The sequence below is a fragment of the Oryctolagus cuniculus genome, chromosome 1 (genome assembly GCF_051225735.1).
Source record: "Oryctolagus cuniculus isolate XC-2025 breed Fujian yellow rabbit chromosome 1, ASM5122573v1, whole genome shotgun sequence".
Lineage (NCBI taxonomy): Eukaryota > Metazoa > Chordata > Mammalia > Lagomorpha > Leporidae > Oryctolagus > Oryctolagus cuniculus.
In genome coordinates, this window is record NC_142867.1 from 234,078,823 (window position 1) to 234,101,266 (window position 22,444).

The 22,444-nt window shown below is 64.2% G+C and overlaps 1 protein-coding gene and 2 long non-coding RNA genes across 7 annotated transcripts; 2 read left to right on the forward strand and 1 right to left on the reverse strand.

The window, feature by feature from the left end:
• Positions 1-1,098: 1,098 nt before the first annotated feature.
• LOC149128910 (uncharacterized) lies at positions 1,099-6,471 on the forward strand. Its single transcript, XR_016226158.1, has 4 exons — positions 1,099-1,740; positions 2,345-2,557; positions 2,712-2,909; positions 5,335-6,471. It is a non-coding gene; the product is annotated as an uncharacterized LOC149128910 (long non-coding RNA).
• Positions 6,176-19,731, reverse strand: FAM78A (family with sequence similarity 78 member A). 4 transcript variants are annotated; one of them, XM_002721944.6, is made up of 3 exons: positions 19,180-19,731; positions 17,780-18,697; positions 6,176-8,832 (listed from the first exon to the last, which is right to left on the reverse strand). In XM_002721944.6, the coding sequence occupies exons 2-3, from the start codon at positions 18,115-18,117 to the stop codon at positions 8,304-8,306; spliced, it is 867 nt and encodes a 288-aa protein (XP_002721990.1). In that variant the 5' UTR covers positions 18,118-18,697; positions 19,180-19,731; the 3' UTR covers positions 6,176-8,303. The 4 variants fall into 4 exon arrangements, with proteins under 4 accessions (XP_002721990.1, XP_089177694.1, XP_089177697.1 ...); XM_089321568.1 differs by lacking the exon at positions 19,180-19,731 and having other exon boundaries at positions 17,780-19,075; XM_089321571.1 differs by lacking the exons at positions 17,780-18,697; positions 19,180-19,731 and adding an exon at positions 16,268-17,004.
• Positions 8,839-16,261, forward strand: LOC149128911 (uncharacterized). 2 transcript variants are annotated; one of them, XR_016226157.1, is made up of 4 exons: positions 8,839-11,074; positions 11,494-11,627; positions 13,435-13,477; positions 15,984-16,261. It is a non-coding gene; the product is annotated as an uncharacterized LOC149128911 (long non-coding RNA). The 2 variants fall into 2 exon arrangements; XR_016226156.1 differs by lacking the exon at positions 15,984-16,261 and having other exon boundaries at positions 13,435-13,583.
• Positions 19,732-22,444: the final 2,713 nt, after the last annotated feature.

Genomic DNA, 22,444 nt, shown 5'->3' on the forward strand with positions numbered 1-22,444 from the left:
CCCTGCACGGAGCAGCGTCCTCGGCGCTGTGCTAACCGCTGGGTCCACTGCACTGCGGTGAGAATCTGCTGACAGGTGCTCGGCCGCCAGGCCTACGCCCAGAGGCCCCGCGGTGCAGAACGCCTCACTGTCGGGAGGCGAGAAGTCCCAAAGGGAGCTCATTTTCCATTGCTCACGGCCAGATCTGCAGCCTTAAACCGAGGGACGGCTGCAAATCAGGGCAGGTGCCCCTGCCACTATCCCACGATGACGTCAGCTGGCGGCCAGGTGGGAGCACTCTGGCTGCAGCCCTGGGTCCCCGCCAGGTCCCACAGGGACAGACCGTGTGCATCCTGTGACAGACTGTGTGCATCCTGTGACAGACCATGTTCACGTAAAAGGATCTGAGAAGCCCAAGTTTGCACCCTGGGCTTAAGACGTTCTTCAAGGTCACCCTGAACTCAGGTTCACCGTGGCACTTAGCAAGGCGCTCCCCACCCTTCCCTCCTTTGCACACACCTCTTCCCCCACCCTCACATGCTCCCTTCCTTGCATAGTGCTCTTAGCATCCCTCTCCCATCCAGCCGCGGCCGGGCTGGGGGACGAGGATGCCCTTGGGCTATCAGGACTTCCAGCTTCAGACAGAGCGCCTTCCTCAAACAAGACAAAGATCCTGCCGCCTCTACACGGAGGCCGGACGCAGAGGGCGTTCCGCTCTGTGAGACGGACGCCCTGGGATTCTGCTTGGAGAAGGCATCAAGACCCACGGGAGTGAAGTGGGCTGGTGGTTGCCCAGAGCTGAGGGTGGGGAAGGGCAGTGTCAGGAGTGCTGAGTTCCAGAACTGCACACTGAGAAAGTCCCGGAGAGGGTCACGTGACAGCGTGAATGCACGTCCCAACACGACGGGACTGTACACAGACTTTGCGTGTATTTAATCACGATTAAAAGTGGAATAAAGACAGAATAATGAGCAGCACCAAAGGCTTTGTCTGCAGGGGCCAGTGAGGCGCAGCTCCGGGCTGAGCCCTCGGTAGACAAGCTCACGGCAGTCCCGGGAGGCAGGCGTCACTGTCCAGAGCCTGCAGCAAAGGATGTGGCGGGGCTTGGGGGTGCCGGTGGCTGAGCTCCGGCCCCAGCACCCCCACCCACATGGGCCTTGGAGGACGGCGGCCAACAACAGTGGTTGCCGTGGTTTGGGTGTGATTTGAGCGTGTCCCCGAGAGGTTCCTGTGCTGGAATCCTGGTCCCCAGGCTGGTGACGCCGCGAGGTGCTGCGCCTGCTGCGATGTGGTTGAGCCACTGGGGCCACTGCTCCCTGCACGAATTCCGGGTCCCGGAGCCAGCTTGGAGTGGAAGCCCTCCCCTCACGCTGGCTTCCTGTCTCGCCCGTGCTCTCTCGTGCGTGCATGCGCTCCTGCCACGTGCCGTCTGCCGTTCCCCGGGGTTTGACAGGTTCCAGGAAGCCCTCACCAGAGCCAGCGCCGTGCCCACTGCACCGTCGGCCTCCAGGACTATGAGCCGAACAAGCCTCTTCTCTTTATAATGTTATTATACTCGGAGCAATGGAGAAACGGACCAAGATGAAGACACACTGGAAGCAGGGAGTTAAGAGGCACGTCTAGGACAGGTGTTGCGGCTCCGCGGGTTAAGTCGCCGCGGACGATGCCTGTCTCACACTGGAGTGCTGGTTCCAGCCTCGGCTGCTCTGCTTCTGATCCAGATCCCTGCTAATGCATTGTGGGAGGCAGTGGATGGCTCAGGTGTGTGGGCCCCTGACACCCCAAGGAGAGCCTGGTTGGGATATTCCAGACTCCTGGCTTTGGCCTCGCCCAGCCCTAGTGGTTGTGGGCATTTGGGGAATGAGCCAATGGATGGAAGATCTCTCTGTCTCTGTCTCTCTCTGTGTCGCGTTGCCTTCCAAATTGATGGAAACACATGTTTTTTTTTTTTTTAATTTTTATTATTTTTTGACAGGCAGAGTGGACAGTGAGAGAGAGAGACAGAGAGAAAGGTCTTCCTTTGCCGTTGGTTCACCCTCCAATGGCCGCTGCGGTCGGTGCACCACGCTGATCCGATGGCAGGAGCCAGGTACTTCTCCTGGTCTCCCATGGGGTGCAGGGCCCAAGCACTTGGGCCATCCTCCACTGCACTCCCTGGCCACAGCAGAGAGCTGGCCTGGAAGAGGGGCAACCGGGACAGAATCCAGCGCCCCGACCGGGACTAGAACCCGGTGTGCCGGCGCCGCAAGGCGGAGGATTAGCCTAGTGAGCCGCGGCGCCGGCCGGAAACACATGTTTTTTAAAGGGCAAGTTTGATCCACAAGTTTTAAAATTCATGTATACTTTTTCTGCATATTCTCCACAGGCTGTCTGAGGCTCCCTTGTGTGCAGATTCCAAAGTGTCTCTGCATCAAAGTCAACCTCTGAGGGCCGGCATCTAGCCTGGTGGTCAGGCCGCCGGTGAGACCAGCCGTCCCGGACCGGAGTGCCTGGGTCCCTTCCTGCTGTGTGACTGGAGCTTCCTGCCGCTGGCACCCCCGAGAGGCAGCCGTGTTCTGGTCTCTGCCACCCACCTGGAGTGAGTTTGCAGCTCCTGGATTCAACCCCGGCCCAGCCCTGGCCATCTCGGGCATTTGGAGACTGAATCAAAGAGGGAGACTTCTCTCTCTCTCTCTCTCTCTCTCTCTGCTTCTCAAATAAGTAAATACTTTTTTTTTTTTTTAACAAAAAAGAGGCCCGAGAGAGAGAAAGCCAGGAGAAGGCTCCACCTACGACCCGAGAAGCAAATTGGCCCTGACCTTGGACTTCAGGCCTTCGGAACTGTGAGAAGTCTGTCTGTGTGTCTCTGAGCCACCCCAGCAGCCCGAAGGGGCTAAGACCACCGCATCCATCCACGAAGACCCCAAAAGTCCCAGAAGTGCACGTGTGACGTGAGTGAGCCGTGCGGTCTGGGAATTCCATCCCAGTAAGCCGCAGGAGGGGGATGGTGACCCCGCTGTCTGACCACTAGCGCCCAGTGAGGATGCGAGAGTGTCAGTGGGCGGGCCCTAGTGGGAAGTCAGCCCGGGCTAAGAGGAGGAGTCTCTGGGCTACAGTGAAACCCCCACCCCGTGATGAGGATCGTCGGGGGCGGGCAGGGGGGCATTGGAGGTTTAACACTGAGCCAAAGTGCCACAGCGCCGCTGGGCTGGACACCAGGGGCAGGCCAGGGGTGTGCGTCTCTGGCTTGGGGAGCTCACGAGGCCAGGAGACCCTCCCCCCACCCCCCCACCGCCCAACCTCACTCAGCAAGGCAAGTGGCAGCCAGGAATAGCGCCCATCTGACCGCAGAGACACCCAGCCAGGCCACCCTTCAGCCAGGCCACCCTTCAGCCAGGCCACCACAAACCACGAGCCAGGGCACAGGCCGCTGGAGGCCAATCCTGTCTCCCATTCCCAGCCCTGCCATCTGGGTGGGCCGGTGGGCGGGCCCTGCCCGGACAGGAGCCGGGCTGCCCTCCGCTGGGACGGAAGTCAGTTTTGAGGGTTGCTCTTTCCCTAAACGCATTTGTCTCGCTGTTCACGGTTTCCATGGCCCCTCGCCAGCGGAATTCACACTCGGCACCGCGGGAGAGCCGGAGCGTAGCAGCAAGGGCAGAGACAGAAGTGGGCGCAGGGGCGGCCGTCTGAAACCAGCGGCGCTCGGCAGCTTCCTCGCCGGGGGACCGTTGGGAGGCCGTGGGTCCCTTCCGTGGGCCAGACAGGGCAAGGCAGCAGAGACGTGACCGATGGCCGCAGGAAAGTCACCTGTCACGGCCCAGCCTACCGAGTCTACGTCCCCTTTCAAATGGCTCCAGCCCAGGGCTTGTATGGGTCTCCCGCGGGGGACTTAGGAGGTGGCAGGCAGCTGCGTGTGGGGTGACCAGCAGCTGCTCCTCGCAGGCATCGTGGGCCCCGTCCGGAGAGCTGGCACCCCCGGGCCCGTGTCTGGCACGGGGGCCTGCGGCGGCTGGGCGCAGTCTGCTGTCTGTGTCTCCCGTCCAGTCTGAACTAAATTGACCTGCTCTCCGCTGGAGGCTGCGCGGCTGCCACTACAGACGGAAGGCACTGGATTCACTCCTCTGCTAGCGGCCGCCGTCGCGCTCCCCTCCCCAGACGGCTCTCCCAGACACACACGCACGGCAGCACAAAGCTCCATCCCGACGTCCTCTGGCTTGTCCTGGGTGGGCCAGCTCAGTGTTCCCCTACTGCTGGTTATGCTGCACCCCACTTCTCTGCACAACTGCGCCCCATGCTCTGTGTGCACACCCCGTGCTGTGTCCACACCCCATGCTCTGTGTCCACACACCCCATGCTCTGTGTTCACACCCTGTGCTCTGTCCACACCCTGTGCTCTGTCCACACCCTGTGCTCTGTGTCCACACACCCCATGCTCTGTCACACCCTGTGCTCTGTGTTCACACCCCATGGTCTGTGCACACCCTATGCTCTATGTCCACACCTTGTGCTCTGTGTCCACACACCCCATGCTCTGTGTTCACACCCTGTGCTCTGTCCACACCGTGCTCTGTGCACACCCTGTGCTCTGTGTTCACACCCCGTGGTCTGTGCATACCCTGTGCTCTGCGCACACCCGTGTCTGTGCATACCCCGCGCTCTGTGTCCACACCCTGTGCTGTGTCCTCACCCCGTGTGCTCTGTGCACACCCCGTGCTCTGTGCACACCCCGCGCTCTGTGTCCACACCCTGTGCTGTGTCCTCACCCCGTGTGCTCTGTGCACACACACACCCATGTTTGTGCATGCACACACCTGCACCCTTGTTCTGTGTGCACACACGCATGCACACACTTCCTACGGTCTCTTGTGGGCAGAGGTCACAGCTGACTCCACAACCGAAAGCTAAACCACAACAGTGCCCAGCACCGCCCAGAAGCCGTGTGGGAGGAGAGCAGCCGGCAGAGCCGTTACGCAGCTTCCTGCGAGCATCCCAGACACAGGAGGCAGGATGCGGGCGGGCGCTGCAGTGAGAGCCCAGCCCCCAACAGCAGGGGGAGGGGGGGCTCCTCTCAGAGCGGCCCCAGGCCCCCGCGGCCCCGGAGGGCTGAGCCTGGGCTGCAGCCGACCTGGCAGTGAGCTCTGCCGCTGCGGGGCCCAGATAACTCACTGCACCCCGACTTCCGGATGCGGGGAAGGCGTTTCCTGCCGTGGGGACCCAGGGTGTGGGGAAGCAAAGGCATGGGGGCCCCTTAGGAGTAATAACCAGTAAGTACTGGGCGCCAAATGTGTGCTCCACCGTCATCCGCTCAGGTTGAGTGCGGTGCCGAGGCTGGCGGCTCTGCCTCCTCCTCAGGGGGCGGCTTTTTGTGTTTTTTAGGTTTATCTAAGAGCAAGTGAGCCGTCCACTGGGTCACTCCCAAGATAGCTGCAACAGCCGGAGCCAGACCAGGCTGAGGCCGGAGCCAGGAACTCCGGTCTCCCACGCAGCCCACTCTCTGCAGCTTCCCAGCACCTCAGCAGGGAGCTGGATGGGAGGCAGCCGCTACACAAACTGGCTCAGTGGGCACAAGCGGCGGCCTAACCCACGCACGGCGCCGGCCCCCCGAGCGGGTGCTTGGCTTCTGCGCTCCCAGCATGCCCTGGGGAGCTGCGCGGAGTGGAACAGCCACGTGTGCGCCCCACACCAGCCAGGAGAGAGCCACGTGGAGGATCCCCATTCCGTACAAGCGTCCTGCGCCAAGTCCTCGCAGACGGCCTTGAACCCGTGGTCCACCTGCGGATCCAAGATCTGCACAGCAGCCCTGGGCCCCCACCCAGGGCGGAGGGAATCCATGGCCAGAGCCCCAGCCCCACATTGGCCACTGGCGAGGGCAAGGGCGGGCCTAGACCCTCCCACCACCACCACTTCCCGACCGACCTCGTCCTGGCTGTTTGCCACAGGCAGGCAGGTTTGTGGGTCTTGGGGTGATCAAGTTGGGCCCAGTGGAGACACCAGTCACCCTAACGTCTGCCCAAGGCCACGCTGCCTCCAAGTCCTGGCTCGACCCCCAAGCCTGCCGCCCTCCACCATGCTCGGCCGGGCACTGAGACCCCTGAGCTGCCCAGGCGGCCTCCCCTGCCCTGCAGGCCCTCCACACCAGAGTCCTAGCCTCAGTGGCTCAGCACGTGCCCCCCAAAACGAAACCCCGCCCCAGAAGCATCCAGATCCCAGCCAAGTCTACTTTAAAATTACATTTTATTTCTCTTTGTGTTTTTTAGAAAAAAAAATTCACTTTACATTGTCTTCAGGAGTCTGTGCCTCCGGGCAAGTGCATTGGTTGTTGTCACAGTACTCTCCAGGACAAAGATGGCTCTTATTGCTGGGAGAAGGGAGCGCGTGTCCACGCTGGGGCCGAGGGCACTCACAGCCCAGGAAGCCTGGGGCCTGCGCTGCACCAGCGAGAGCTGAGCGACGAGACCCCGGCGGCGCCGCGCGGCCCGGGTGGGACCTGCCGCCCTCCAGGGTCTCCCCAGCCCCAACCTGCGGTGTCGGCGGCGAGGCTAAAGAGAAAGGACCCCCAGGAGAAAGTGAGTCAGGGAGCAAGGTGGGCAGGGGCGGGCATGCAGGGGAGGGGCTGCTGCCCCCCACTCAGAAAATGCAAAGGGGCTGGGGGCCTCTGCCCCGCTCGCACCCCACCCCACCCGGGCTGTCTCCTTAGCACAAGACCTGAGTGTAGAGAAGGCCCCTCCCATCAAGAGGCCATGTCCAGTCCTGGACACGGAGCTGGGGCCCCACGGGCACCCCCTCGGCGTGCAGCCTCTCCTGGCGGCACGGTCTTCGCGCACCCCAAGGGGCCCCTGCAGCCCCACGGGGAGGTCCCAGCCCGACATGGGGCTCCCTAGCACCGCACCGGCCGGCAGCACCACACCAGTGCGATTCGGCTCAGCTGCAGCCTGGTGGCACGGCCTGGGCTCAGAGGCTGCCTGGTGGCCGAGCACCCCTGGAATAATCACGCCACCCCATGCGCGAGGAGAGCAAGGGGTCGGCTCGGGCAAGTGGCTCTGTGCAGCAGGAAGGGGGCTGTTTTTCCGACCTGACAGTTTTCTGTGCTTGCTATCACTTTCGATGCGGGACCGTGGGGAGGGAGCTGTGGGTTTGGCAAGCTTGAAGCAATGTGGCTGCAGCCAGGTGTCTCCAGCAGCCCGTGCCCTGCCGACACACACCTCCGCGTGGCTCAGGCCCAGGCCCCGGGCGCCAGAGGGCCGTCCTCGGCCCCCACTGTGCCAGCCCAGCCCCCTCCCCCGCCACCACTGAGCCCTCCAAGCCCTGGACCTGGGGGCTTTGTGTCCCCAACCCCCACTCCCTGTGCCGCGCGGGGCCAGACAGCCCGCGAGCGGCATCCCTGAGAATCGGCTGGGAGCCCTGTGTGGGCTCCAGGGCAGCCAGCGTGGACTGCTGGAGCCCCCGGGGCTCGAGGCTGGGGACGCAGCGAGGGAAGCACAGCCAGCCCCCACCTCTCCGACCCGGGCTGTCCTGAAAATCCCTCGGGCACAGCTTCCAGCTCACGGGACCCTCCCTCTCCCCCGGAGAGCCACCCAAGGCAAGTTAAGGCTGCTGGGATGAGAGGAGAGACCACGGGCACACCTGCCCTCCAGAGCAAACACGCCTCCTCCACCTGACCGGGGAGGGAACCTCGGGGGGAGGGGCGGACAGCCTGGGAAACCACAGAAGGAGCAGCTGGTTTGACGTCTGCATCTCTCCCGAGAGAGAGCCGGGAGGAGGGGCTCGGGTGGGGCGCGTCCCCAGCCCCGCCCCCAACCACCAGCAGGAGAAGAGATCCTGCTAGCTTTCTCCGTTTTTTTTGTTTTTTTTTTTTTTTTCCCTTTAAATTCAGCTTAAGGCAAAAGTTTGGCAAAGCAAATCTACATAAGGCCGCGTGTCAGAGGACACGGGGCGGCGAGGGGAGGTCCCGCCACTCCCGGCAAACCACCCACGGCACGGATCAGCCTCTGATCCTGGGCCTGAGCCACATTCCCGGGGGAAGCGACTCCTCCCCCCACCCCGCACCCCCCAACCTCACAAAGAAAAGTTAAAAGAAAGAAAACTGAAAAAGCAGTGTTTCGGGGAATCTGTTGCAAGTGGGCGACGGAGATCATGAGAAAAGGAGAGGGAAGAAGGGACGGGGGTCGGGGGAGACCCCGTGGGCCGAACGCGGGGCTGCCCCGTGCCGCTGGCGGGCGTTGGCACGGTGGGGTCTGCCCACTGAAGGTAGAGAGGTTGTACTTTGCTGAATGACCACAGGGTGCGTGGGTTCGTTCTGAGCAGTATTATTACCGGTGAGTCGAAGCGAGCGGCTGCCCCGGCCGCTACCGGTGCTTGGGCGGGATGACCACCAGCGGCTGCCCGTACTTGGGCCGCCACATGAGGACCTGAGCGTCGTTGGCGTTCGGCTTGACCAGGGCGCTGGGCGGGATGGGCTCATTCTTGCTCAGGATCTTGGGCTGGTCCTGGGCGATGGGCTCCCGCAGCCGGGCGCGCTGGCCCAGGGGCCGGGTGGGGTTCACCTCAATGCTTAGCTGCATTCGCCAATGCAGCGTCTGCAGGATGATCATGTCGTTGGTGGACGTGTTGGTGGCCACCAGCCACGTGGTGAAGCTCTGGTCCCGGTAGATGCTGGTCAGCTTGGCCACGTTGCTCTCGCTCACGGGCACGGCCCACGTGACGCTGGGGTAGAAGTTGTCGTTCATGCTGATAATGAACTTGGAGTCTCTCTTCGTGGGGCCCACAATGGTGCACGTCTCCGTGGTGTTGCCGTACCAGGGGTAGTTCACCCCGTCCGAGTCGCTGATGGCCTCGATCTTGCCCTCCTGCAGATCGGGCAGTTCCCAGCTGGACCTGAGGGCGAGGAAGGCCACAGGTCACTCGGGCAGCCACTCGGGGCAGCCGTTCCGTGTCCCCGTGGCATACAAGGCAGCCGCGGTCCCTTGTCCATGGGGCTTAGCCCCTGGGAGAGTCACACAGGGAGCACATGGCGAGGATGGCCTCGTCCTGCCCCCTACCCGCCCCAGCTCCGTCCCTAACCAGCGCCTCCTTGGGGGGGGGTGCCCCAGGACCCTATCTGGCCAGGCCTGGCTCCCACCCTGTCGGGGCCCAGAGGGCTTGGCCTTCCTGGGGTGGAATGGGCGGCCAGGCTACAGAAAGTTTAACTTGGGAACACCTTGGTGACATTCGGCCTGCGCAAACCCCCGTCCCCGGGACCCCAGACGCTTCCCACGTATAATCCTGGTCCCTACGAGGACCGTGAGCAGCAACTCGCCCGTCCAGGGCAGAGCACAAGCAGTTACCTGACCTGGTCTCCATCGCCGCAGCAACCTGCAGACGGAAGAGGCCAGGAGGCCTGTCCCCTCTAGGGACCCGTGGACCCCACCTCCAGACAAACCAAGCAAGCAGGGCAGAGGGCGGGGCCAAGGCCACTTTCTCCAGAGGAGTCCAGCCAAGTCCAGGGGCCCCGGGGGCCTGACTGGGTCTGTCCTGCTCCCAGCTGCACCCCCAGAACGCGGCCGGCCAGGGACTCCTTGGGTCCACACTCCAGCGTGCACTCGGAGGGGTGGGGGGCGCACTCCCGAACAAGCTGCTTTACAACCTGCACTCCCGTCCACGGCTCTGCTCCCAGTGTCCACAGGACACCGGCCCTGCCCCCTTCCATGTCCAAGGAGCTGAAGGCCTTGTGCCGTCTGACCCCAGCCCCCCGCCGGTCACACACAGGTGACCACATTCCACTGTGCCGAGGCACCCACGCAGGCCATGCTTGCTGAGACACCACAGAGGATGAGTGACGGGGAGCAGGGGCGGCGGGGACAGAGCGCGGCCGTCCTTGGCTGGGTGCCGGGCTTCAGTCTGGGGAGCTGAAAGACCACCGGAGCCGGGTGGGGGCCGGTGGGGTGATGGCTGCCCGGCAATGCCAGCGTGCGGAACTGGGCCGCACGACGGCTTCGGGCGGCAAGCCGCGTGCCAGCTGTGCGCTACCCTAAGTTGTTTTTTGTTTTTTAAAAAGCATATGTCTCTACTAAAATGTGTCACTCAACGGTAGCAGTTTGCAAAACTGCAGCCGCCACAGGAAGAGTGATGAGGAACGTGACCATGCTGTGTTTTCCTGTTCAATCCGTAGACGGGCACACGCCTGCCTGGTGGGCCACCTCCTGCCTGGCCCCAAGCACCGCTGGCTCCAAGGGAACCTGGCAGCAGCTCAGAAGACCCCACGGGTCGGAAGGACCCACCTGTCCCTCCGGCCTGGGGCCCACAGCAGTGGCGAAGGACCACTGCATGCACCTGCTGACCACTGTAGGCCCCAGCGTGCACTGTGCCAGCAACCCCGGCGGAGCTGGTCCCATGTCGACTCTCTCAGGAACCAGGCGCTTCGCTCTGGCCCTGCAGAAGGCCTCGTGCAGGGCAGTCGGGCTGCCCCGTCTGACCCAGCCCCGGCCTGGTCACCCCACCGGCATGAGCTGGCAGACAGCGGTGTCTCATGGGGCATTACTCAGGACCTGGGCCACGCCGCATTTCCACGTCATCACCAGGCCAGCGGGGGTCTCCCGACGGGGGACATGGCAGGGACAGTGGTCAAGGACACTGGAGCCCAGCATCCAAGCTCAGGCCCGGCCGCTCGCTCTGGGATCAAGCCACAGCCTCTCTGAGCCCCCACTGCCCGGACCGTGGCTTGTGGTTACTCCTGCCCACCTCCGCCGGCCAGGTTCCTGTGACGGTGAAATCGGGAGACTCCAAGGTCGGCAACAATGAACGGGAGCTCCTGGAGACCACTGAAGAAGGGCCGGTGGGCAGAGGCGTGCCTCGGTGACTGGCAGCCTGTGAGCCCATCTCCAACACGCTCCTAAAGCAATGGACGCCACACCGCGCCTGCTTCCTCTGTAAGTTCTCCTTTCAGTTGTTCTGGGATGACCTTGAGGTTCTGGAGTGACCTTGAGCTTCCGGGCAGACCCTGAGTTCTCTGCTCCCCAGGGCAGCTCCCGGCACTGGCCTCTGTGGCTCTCCAAGGCCACACTGGAGAAGGAGTTAGCAGACCTCACGCGAAAGCTGGACACGAGGACGCTTGCTCAGAGACTATCTCAACATGGGTGAGGTGAGCCTCCGGGCCTGGCACGGGTGCTGCCGCACACGCTGCGCCCCCTACCCCTCCCCAGTCTCCCAGCCTCCTTCCCAGGTCCCCCATGATCTCTTGAAAACACAAATCTGGGGGCAGGCAGTCGGCCTGGGCGCTAAAGCCCCCGTGTCCCATGGTGGGGCGCCCGGGTTTGATTCCTGGCTCTGGCTGGCCCAGCCGTGGCAGCTGTGGGCATCCGGTGCGTGAACCAGTGATGGGATTCTTCCTCTCTCTCCCTCTCTGCCTCTTTCTCTCTGCCTCTTGATAAGTCTTAAAAAATTTAAAAATTTAAAACAATGGGGCTGGTGTCGTGGCTTAGCAGGTTAAACCACTGCCTGCAAGGCCAGCATCCCATATGGGCACCGGTTCAAGTCCAAACTGCTTGACTTCCGATCCAGCTCTCTGCTGTGGCCTGGGATAGCAGTGGAAGATGACCCAAGTGCTTGGGCCCCTGCACCCACGTGGGAGACCCAGAAGAAGCTCCTGGCTCCTGGCTACGGATTGGCCCAGCTCTGGCCATTGCAGCCATTTGGTGAGTGACCCAGCAGATGGAAAATATCTGTTTCTCTCTCTCTCTGCCTCTAACTCTGCCTTTTAAGTAAATAACTTTAAAAAAAAATGTAAATGCAAACCCGACTGCATTGCTCCAACCCTAGTAGACTTCCCATGAGTCCCCAGTGCCCTCAGAGCCGGATGGAGCTGACAGCACACATACACACGCATGAGCACACACACCCTCACTCTCGGTTCCTCCAGTGGGCCCGGCACCCCATCCCCCACCCCAAGGCCTGCCCCAGCCAGGAGCAGCTCACCACTCGGCACTAGAGCCCCTGACCCTGCACCAGGCCAGGTGCCCCTGACACCAGCACCCTGGCCCCAGGTCTCGCTGCTTTCTGGCACACGCACGGGGGCCACGGTGATTCCACCACCCTTGTGAGCAGTCTCCTCCCCCAACGTCCATGAGGGCGGAGACGGCCAGGGCCACGCCTGTCTCGCCATCGCTGCGTGTCCAGAGCCAGGCCCGGTAGGTGCCTGGGGCCCCCACGGAGGGCTATCAGAAACGGGCTGGCCCCACGGGGTCTAACAGCCCGGGGCAGGCAGGCCACTCAGTGCCAGCGCCTCTGCTCACCCTGCGGAGCGGCCACTCCCAGGAAGGGCCGGCACAGCCGCAATGCCAGGGACAGGCCGTGGGTGCACTTCAGACTTAGGAAAGTCAGCGGTCTGGTTCAGGCTCACACAAGCAGGAAGCAAGCCAGCCAAGGACCAAAAAAAAGGCCCAGGCCAGCTCTCACCCACAGACCTGTTACAGAACCCTGGACAAAACACACACACACACACACACACACACACACACACAGAGGCTGAAGGTCTTACAGACCGGCCTTGCTGGTGGGCAGGGTCCCCCCGGCAGAGTGGGCGGGGGTCTCCCTGTGGGGTGGTCTCAGCTCAGGGCTCCAAGCACAGCTGCCAGCCCACCAAGGCTGGCCCATCAAGGAGGCCCTCGGAGGCTCTGGGGGCAGGTGCCACCACCACCTCCATACCCTTAGGGCTCGCTGCCAGGATTGCACCTTTCCCCACGGTTCTGGGACCTGCAGCCCCAATGAGGGCCCTGTCAGTCACGTGCCCCCCACCCCCCAGGCGTGTAGCGCTGGGCTCTCTCCCCCAGCACTAGTGAGGCCCTCTCCAGTCCTGGGCTGTCTCTGACCGCAAATGCCCAGGCCACGGGGTTGCAGTTCTGAGCTCTAACAAGCTGGGAAATCCAAGTCCCCTCTGTTTGAAGGTTCAGGTCACCGACACCACGCCCCTTCCTTCACGTGGGTCCCCTGCTACACGTCTTCTATATTTTCTTAGTCATTTAATGCTTTTCCTTAAAAATTAATCACTTGTGTTTAACTCAACCTGATTTAGCCCCTCCTAAGAAACACCTTTGCCGTAGCAGACAGGCTATGCTGGAGACATAGAGGAACGTATCTAATAGATAGGCGTAGATGCGTTGGTTTTTTTTTTTTTTTTTTTTTTTGGATTGGTTTACCCCCCAAATGGCCGTTACGGCCGGTGCACCGCGCCTGATCCGAAGCCAGGAGCCAGGTGCTTCCTCCTGGTCTCCCATGGGGTGCAGGGCCCAAGCACTTGGGCCATCCTCCACTGCCTTCCCAGGCCACAGCAGAGAGCTGGCCTGGAAGAGGAGCAACCAGGACAGAACTGGTTCCCCGACCGGGACTAGGACCCAGGGTGCCGGCGCCGCAGCGGGAGGATTAGCCAAGTGAGCCGCGGCGCTGGCCGATGCGTTGCTTTAAGATATAACTTAACCTTAATTTTAAACGATTTCTCCCAAATAGGATTTCACCTCCCAGCAGTGGCACAAGCCCAACACCTGTGCAGGTAAGGACTTGCAGCCCCCGCTCTCCTGCCCTGCCCTGGTTCCGGGCCCCTCCCACGGCCCAGGCAGGAGCTTAGGGGTCCTCCCAGCGGGTCCCCAACTGTACAGACCCTACCGTCTGGTAAGCGTTTTGCAGAAGTTTCACCATTTGACAGAGACCGCGGCCCACGAGCCCCTCCCACGGTTTCCTGACTCCTGCTTCACGTCTCGGTCTCTGGGCCGCCCCTTCCTTCGCCCAGGCACCCACCCTGCTCCCCCAGCCCCAGGGGGAGGAGCCAGAGCTTCTGTCTCCCCAGGGAACGTCCCCCTCAGCAGCAAAGCCCGCTGCTTCCGGCAGAGCCCACCCTCCCCCCCTCACCACCGCCGCCGCCACCTCGCCCAGGCCACGGCTCTGGGTCTATCCGGCGGGAAGAGACCAACGGCCGGTGCAATCTGAGTTTGCAGCCGCAGGCCACCCGCCAGGGCATGAGGCCGGATGGCCGGCCCTCCCTGCCTTCCAGGCGAGTCTCGGAAGACCCGCACAGGACCAGGACATGCTCCGCGTGCCCAGTGTTTGTTTGCACCGACCAAAAACAGGCTCCTACCCCACAGCCCGTTTTCAGCCTTTTCTTTTTTAACACAGCAATGCGATTTCATCCCCTCCCCTCCTGCCACACTTCGTCACTGGCGGCAATGCGGGCACACAGCGCGTCCCTCACTTCCCCCTTAGAGGGGCGCGTGAGTCGTCCCAGCCTTTTGGCAACTCTGAGTGGCACCGGAGTGAACGCCCGTCCCGGGTATCTCCACGCAGCCCCTGGGGCGTACGCCCGCCCCCGGGTATCTCCACGCAGACCCCTGTGCGGCACCTCATTGGTCCAGAGATTATTTCTCGGATGCCCGATGAGCCGGGCCCTGGGCTGGGGGCGCCCAGCTTCTGTAAGAGAGCGGGGAAGCAGAGACTGGAAGGGCACGCGGCCCTGGAGCTGTAACGGACAGCCGGGCTCCCCACCTGAGCACCTAGTTTCTCTCCCACCACCCGCCCTCCCCTGAACGCCGGGACCTGGCTCTGTATTTACTGTCATTCCCCCATGACCATGGCTGCTGGGTGCCTCCTCACACGCCCCGAGAGGCCGCCGGGATGGCTCGGCGGCGGGAGCAGTCAAGGGAGTCCTCTTTGGGCAGCGCTGCTCCGCCCCCCCACATCCTCCCTCACCCCTGGCAGAGGGGGAAGCCGCCTTCCGGTCAGAGAGAGGAAGCCTCGTCCTCAATTGTTCAGCGCGGAGCCCAGAGCTCAGGCCCCGGCTGCCGGAAGCGGCCACGTGGTCCCAGGGACATTCCTCCAGGGCCTGTCCCCTGGATCTGCTGGCGCTGAGCAGGGGGTGGGGGAGCCACGGGCTGGGAGGGGCAGCCTCTCCTGACCCCGACGCAGTAGAGGTCCACGGGGAAGACCGTCAGGGGTGTCACCACCCCAGGCTCTGCCCTACACAAGGGCCCGAGCAGGCCGTCTTTCGCTGACTCTGCAGCCCAGCACAGGGAGTAATGGATAACGAGTGGCCACCAGGCACCCCTCACACATCAGCAGCCCCAGGAGGCAGGAGCTGGCATTCCCATTCTAGAGACAGGAACAGCGAGGCTCGGGGAGCTGAAGCGCCAGCTGATGAGGGTGCAGGGAGGCAGCCCTGTCAACCCAGAGAGCTGCTCCGTGGCTCCTCCCCCCACCACCAAAGTCTGGCAGAGCCCTGGCCTTGGCATTGGCCTTGGCTGTGGGCCAGGCTCTCTGGGGGCTCAGAGAAGGGCACAGCAGGGACAAAGCCAAGTGTCTCCCACACAGGCGAGGGACTGTGACTTGTCACGGAGGAGACTCCGCGGCGCTGGCAGGATGTGGCGCGTGCTGGGGTAGCTTCTAAAGCAGACCCGAACCACACAAAGCCCTGCCACACCGGCACAGGGGGCAGCTGGCCATCTCCCCTCCCTCCCCACGCAGGTCGGCGTCCAACTGGCAGGGGGAAGCAGGGTCGCTAAGTGTTCCCATCTCACGAGTGGTGGACTGACAAGTCCTCCTAGCTTAGAGATTAATGCAAGCGGGGGAGCGTCTGGGGCATTATGGGTTGCGGTTAAGTATGTGATATTAAGGTTCTGAATGCTAGCGCATTGCAGAGAAGACCCACCCTCACCCCGGCCACCTGGCTGCCCACTCCCTGCGCCACTAGCGCCCAGTGTCTGGGATTGACCCCCACTGTTCAGGTCAAATCCAGCAGTTTTTAAACAGGGGTCCCTCCCAGGGGCCGCGGGGCTCCGCCTGGAGACATCTGGTCATCACAGCCTGGGGGTTGGGGGGGGGGCGTGTCCCTGCACCGCACACACAGAGCCCAGGGGTGCCGCCCGGGCCCCAGTGCAGAGCCTAAGACCTGGCCGGTGCGGTGGTCGGGGCGGCTCCTTTAAACCCGTCTAAACGATTCTCTACAATGCAGCAAGAAGCTGGGTGCAAGACTTCATCCAGGCCTTCCAAACGACCCCTCTCATTTGCAGGGCACGGCCAGGGCCACTGTGTTCCTCAGGCGACCATGGTCGAGGACCGTGAGCAGCTTCTGCCACTGTGTTCCAGCCCCAGGACGCTCCTGCTGCGCCTGTCCACTCGCTAAGGCCTCTCGACGGCCTCTTCCCCGCTCCCAGATAGCAAAGCCGCCTGGCCAAGGCCCACGTGCCAGGACCCGTGAGTCATTCTGGCCCTGCTGCCCCGGGGCCATCGTCCCAGAGCTGCTCCCCTGACCCTTCCCAGGGCTGGTCCCACCCGCGTGGAGTCGGGGACCCACCGCACGCATCAGGAGGACGAACGGGGGTGTCAGAGCAAATGACCAGGAAACGGCCTCCAGCCTCTTGCAAAGTCTCACGGAGCAGCTGACTCCTGTCCAAACCGTGTCGCTGCAGCCACCACGCGCCGCCGGCTCGCTCCCGGCCAGCACCACCACGACTACCCCATCAAGGCCAAGATCTGCCTGCCTCAGGTTTCCCCCTGGGAACCTGGCGTGGCGCTGCCCGCGGGTCAGGCGCTGCAGCTGCTCTCCCGGGAAGCCGCCCGGAAGGGACTCGGCTAGCCCCCGCTCCCAGAGCCCTGAGGAACCTGCCTAGGGTCACGCCCTGGGAAGTGGCAGAGCCTGGCCTCCCGCCCAGGGCTGCCGAACCACAGAGTCTAAGTATACACGAGGCTCTTCTCACCAGGAATGGAGGGCTGGCCCAGGAGGGGGAGGTCGCCTCGGGCCCCTGGCTCCCAGGCCGGGCCACCGCCTCGAGCCGCCCCACGCACTCTGGCACTCGGGTCTTCCCAAGTGCAGCCGGGGCCTCTGGCTTCCCTTATGGGAGAGACATTCAGCTGAGCGGAAGACCCCGGGGGAAGCTCTGGTCTCCGGGCAGCTGCCTTGATGCCTCGCACAGCCCAGGAGGCTGGAGGGCCTCAGGCGGCGTGGGCAAGGGCCCCCCAGAATGACAATCACCTTTCCCTTCCTGGAAAGGGGAGCGCCCCTCCCCTCCCCCACCCTGCACCTGAACCGGATTCCAGCAGCTCTGGCAGTGCAGAGAAGGGGGGGCAGACATGGAGGGGGGGTTGGGGCGCCGGCGGCAGTGCTCTGCGTGCCCACCACCAGTGTCCAGTGCTAGGTGCCCCGGGACCTCAGTCAGTAAGCGGAGACCCTGCAGTCACCGCTGCCCTCTCATTCACACGTGGCCAGGATGTTCTTACATCAGCGGTCACTTCCAACTGCCGTGGAGTCTCCTCTCTTCCTCGTCTGCAAAACCGGGAAGTGAGGCCACCCGGGGCGGGGACGGGCATTGTCCTAGGAGCCCGTCAGAGAGCAGTGCGCTCTGCTTAGCTGCACTGGGCTAGGATCCCACCCCAGGGGCACTGGACACTGCCTGGGAGACACGAGCCCCGGCTGCAAAGCAAACCGGCTTTCAAAACAGGGCGCTCCCCAGCGGCACAGCACACACACCCGCCACCACCGGGAGCCCCAGGGTGCATCCGAGAAATTCGCACGCAGAGGCAGGGCCGGCCCGGCCGGCCGCCACCAAGCCCAGTCCGGCCGGCTGGAGTGCTTGCCACGTGTGCCTGGGGGCAGAGCGGCGGCCTCTCTGGCGACCCCTGACTGCCACTCCAGGCGGACACAAGGGAGGAACACCTCGCTGGGTGCCCTGGGGGCCGAAGCAGTGGCCGGGCAGGTTCCAGAGCCAGGACCCCAGCGGGGGCCCAACAGTGGGGGGGAGTCACCGAAACCAGGCCCCCGGCTCTAATCCCCCTCCCCGACCCCGGGGCGGCCCCCGAGTGTACTCACATGCCCTGCTCCCCGTACTGGTTGTAGAACTCCATGTGGCTGCACGCCTGAATCCAGCCCACGACCCAGGTCTCCCTCTTGGGGATGGGTGGCATGACCACCTGGGCCGAGGCCCGGAAGTGGGGCGTGCGGTAGCGCAGAACCACGCTGGACGACTCGTCGATGCTGGTGGGGATGGGGTCGATGGAGGCCTTCACGTCGATCACGCTGATCCCTTCGCGGAAGACTCTGGCTTTGCCGCCAATGCTCTGGATACAGCCCATGGCACACAGGACCGCGCCGACCAGCAGTCGGCGACCAGCCTGGGGACGGCCAGCAGTCCCAGGCGGAGCGGGCATCGAAGGGCGGCGGCGGCGGTGCAGTCTCAAATCCCAAGACCGCTCTCCATAGGGCAGACAACTCAGCGAGCAGAGGGGCTGCGCATAGCGACCGCCGGCCTCTTATAAATACGGATTCTGCTGCATCTCCGAGCCCTGGGCTCCTCTGAGCAATGCACACACGCACACACACAAAAAAATCACCGATATTCCTTGGGTTAAAAAAGGAAGAGTCTGCAGTTCAGGGGACCACCATGGTGCTCCGTGGCTCCCGCGCGGGGATGGCAGCTCCGGGAGTCTCCCTCAAGCCTTCGGAGGAAGAGGCGAGCGCGGGCGCGCGCCGAGGACCGACTTCCTGCCCTGCCTTCCGCACGCGTCCCGCGGGCACCCGGTCAAGCCCGGAGCGGCCTCTGCTCAGCCGGCCGAGGTCCAGGCGCCCGGGGCGAGCGCCTGCCCGCCGCTTCCAGGAGGCGCCCGAGCGGCGCGGGTCCCCGTCGGCGCCCACTCGAGGGAGCGGGCAGGGGCGCGGGCCGGACGCCCCCGCCGCCGGCCGCCGTGCGGGCGCCCCGGGCGGTGCTCGGGGGCCGCGGCTGCCGAGGACCTGCGAGGAGGTGGAAAGGATAGGGCGTCAAGGCCCGCCGGGAAGTTGAGCCGAACTTTGCTGCGGGGGTGCACGGGGGCGGCGACGCGTGTGCGCGGGGCGCAGCTCTGCGCGGTCTCCCCGCCCGCCCCATCAGCGGCCGCCGCACCGCCGCGCGCACCAGCGAATAATCGCCGCCCGTGACATCTCCGCTGACACCCGCCCGGCCCCGGGGGCGGGGAGGGGGCACTGGGCGGACCGCGCCACCGCCTCCAGCCCCCGGTGGCCGGCGCCCCGCGCCCCTTCCGTGCCCGCCACCTGGAGTCGCCGTCCGGGCGGAGCGAGCGCGTGCCCCTTCCCGGCCGGGGTCCCCCCCCCCACCCCGAGGGAGAGGCGCCTCCGCCCGCCGCGAGCCGCCCCGGGTCCCCGCGCGTCGGGCGCGCTCGCCGCCACCGGGGAACTTTGGCGCGCACGCCCCCACCCGGGCGGCGCCGCAGACTCACCTGCCCCTCGGAGCGCTCCGCGCGCCCCTGGCCCCGCCGCGGGCACGTCCTCGGGACGCCCCCACCCGCTTCCCGGAGCAGTGTCCCCGGGCGCTCCTGGGGTCTGAAGACGGGCGTGGGCGCCCCCGGCCCCCACCCCGCTCCTGGCTCGGGACGGCTTCGGGGTGGGGGGGACAGGGGCAGGGGGTGGCCGGGGGCGGAGGGCTGAGCTGGGGCTCTCTCGCCCCCACCCCGCGCGCCCCCTTTATTTGACGATCATTGCGAGCGTGCCGCCGCCGCCGCTCAGCCCCGCCGCCGCGCCGCAGCCGCCTGGCGCGCCCCGCGCTGCCTCGCTCTGCTGCAGCATCGGAAAGGCAACCGGGTCAAACTTTGCAGAAACTCGGCCCCTGCGCCGGCCCGGCCCCCGCGTCCGCCCGCAGCCGCCGGCCCGAGCGCAGCCGGCGCACGCAGGGACCGCCGCCCGCCCGCGCGCGCCCCGCGGGATGCAGCTCCGCAGGCGGCGGCGGCCGGCGCCGCCTCCTCCTCCCCGCCCGCCGGGCTCTCCGCCCTCGCTCCCCGCACGCAGCCCGCCCTCCCCCAGGAACTCCCTCTCCCCCCGCCCCGCTCGCGCCCGCTCTGCAGCTGCTGGGGGCGCCGAGCCTCTCCTTGCACAAACGACATTTCCTTTTCGGCGCGCCGCGGGAATTCTGGGTAGTGTAGTTCCACTCCTGCCTTGGGCGCAGGTGGGCTGCTCCCCGTGCCCTTTGACCTCGGAGCCCCTCCACCCCCCGCGCCGAGCGCGCGCCGGAGGAGGGCCGCAGGGGTCCGTGGCTGAGTGGGAACAGTCCGGGGTGGGGAGGGGTGCGGCCGCGGTGGGGGGGGCAGGAGAGAGGACTTTGGGGGGAGAGTGTGCTGGTGCTGCCACAGGTGGTCAGCCTCGTGGACCCCAGCTGTGTGAGAAGCTGACCAAGTTTCAACAGTGCACGCACACACACCCCCCATCCGCTGCTCTGTCTGGGAGGCCTTGGGTGTGTGTGTTTCACGGGGAGGAGCCTGACGCCCGGGGACCCCAAGACTTGCTGCCTGCGTCCCCGCAGTCTGCCTACAGAGGCCGTAAGGGGCTTTGAGCTTGGCCGGCAGCGGGGGCTGTTTTAAGCCCCACCCCTCCCTTGCCAACTATTCCCAGGGGAAAGGCCAAGTGGTTTGTGACATCAGGAAACCCGACAGCCCCCCACCCTCCACCCCCAGCCTGGGAGCCTGCCCACAGGCTGGGCAGGGCGGGGGCTCAGCAGTCCTAGGACCCCAACACTAGGTGAGGGCTGGGGGTCCTGGCCACTTCGAGGGTGGGCAGTCAGGCTATGCCCACCGTCTCATAGCAGTGCTGGCTCAGCCACAGGGCGGGCGGCGGAGGGTGCCTCTCCCCCAGCCACTGTTCACCCTGACCGTGGCCGGACCCATGGCTGTGGTCTCGCAAGAGGCCAGTCCTTTTTCATGCCCTCTGCTGGGTATCTCGCTCCTGACCCCACAGACTCGGGCTGAGGCAGGCTCGTTGGCCCTCGTGTCTTGATGGCTACCACATGCTAGAATCCCACACAGCACACAGGGTCCCACACAGCTAGAAATCCCCTTAGGGGATTTCTGGGAAGAAACCGTCCCTGGCCTCTTAGCCCACAGTCACCCTTCCGGGCTGTGAACTCATGCCCTCCGGCCCCCTACAGCCTGCCCTGCGGCTCTCAAAGCCCATCTTGTATGCATCCCCTCCCATCCCTGATTGTCCCGAGTGCCCGGGACAGAGCAGGCCCTGCTGGGTCAAGGCTCTCTGTGCACGGATACTGAGCTGTACTTCCCCTCCGGGCCACCCCCTGGACGTGCACGTGGCCTGGGTTCGCAGTGACACAGGTAAAGCACCCGACACAGCAGGTGCCAGCATTGTCTGCTTTTATCACCGACCGTGGCCGAGGCGGGGTGGCTCTGCAGACAGAGAAACCCAGGGTGCAGGGAACAGTGACTTCTTGGAGGCGTGGACCCCAGCCCAGATCTGGCCAGCTCCACCAGAGTCCACCTTGCTAGGGTGGGACTGAGCTGACCACCAGGGTCCCTCCGGAAGAGGCACGTGGTGGTGGTGGGGGTGCACAGGGGAGGCTGTGCAGGTGGAAATGTTAAACACCAGGAACCCTGGGAGACAGGATTCTCTCCCCAGTTGTTTGGGACCAGACAGAAAAGCCAACAGCGAGGCTATAGGTGGGCGGGGCGGAGGGCCGGGCAGGTGGCTGGGGGCGTGGGCATGGAGGGGCAAGGAAGGAGGCCAGGTACAGGGCATCCTGCAACCCCAGTGGGCCTCGCTTCTGCCGGGGCGGGGGGACAGGGCTCCATGAGGTCCCCTCCTCCACTGAGGGGCAGTGGCCTGGCCCGGGGATGGCCGGGATGCTTGGAGCAGTGCAGAAAACTGCTGTGGGAGGCCTCCAGTTGTCCTAGAGCAATGCCTGGACAGCCCACTGGGCCAGGCCCACGGAGGACGGCACGGAGCTCACCCCGGGCCAGACAGCAGCGCTCACACCGTGTGGGCCCAAGGGGGCACGGAGGGGTCCCTGCAGGACAGCGAAGGAGGTGTGAATTAGCATAAATAATAAATAGGCACAAATCGATCCTCAAAGGCTACACGCATCGATTGCTATCAGTGCGGGAGGGAGTGGCAGCGATGTCCGGCTGTGCGCGAGTGCGGGTGTGCGCGGCAGTTGTGCATGAGGTGTGTTGTGTGGGTGTACACAAGTGCGAGTGCATTGTGTTTATGTGAGCGTGTGGGTGGGTCAGGGTGTGTCTGGCTGTGTGTGTGATGGTGTGTGTGTGATGGTATGAGTGTGCCTTGTGTGATGGTGTGAGTGTGTGTGATGGTGTGAGTGTGTGTGTGATGGTGTGAGTGTGTCTGTGATGGTGTGTGTGTGATGGTGTGAGTGTGTGTGATGGTGTGTGTGTGATGGTGTGAATGTGTGTGTGATAGTGTGTCTGTGTGTGATGGTGTGAGTGTGTGTGATGGTGTCAGTGTGATGGTGTGAGTGTGTGATGGTGTGAGTGTGTGATGGTGTGAGTGTGTGTGATGGTGTGAGTGTGTGTGTGATGGTGTGTGTGTGATGGTGTGTGTGTGATGGTGTGAGAGTGTGTCTTGTGTGATGGTGTGAGTGTGTGTGATGGTGTGAGTGTGTGTGATGGTGTGAATGTGTGTGTGATGGTGTGTGTGTGATGGTGTGAGTGTGTCTGTGATGGTGTGAGTGTGTGTGTGATGGTGTGA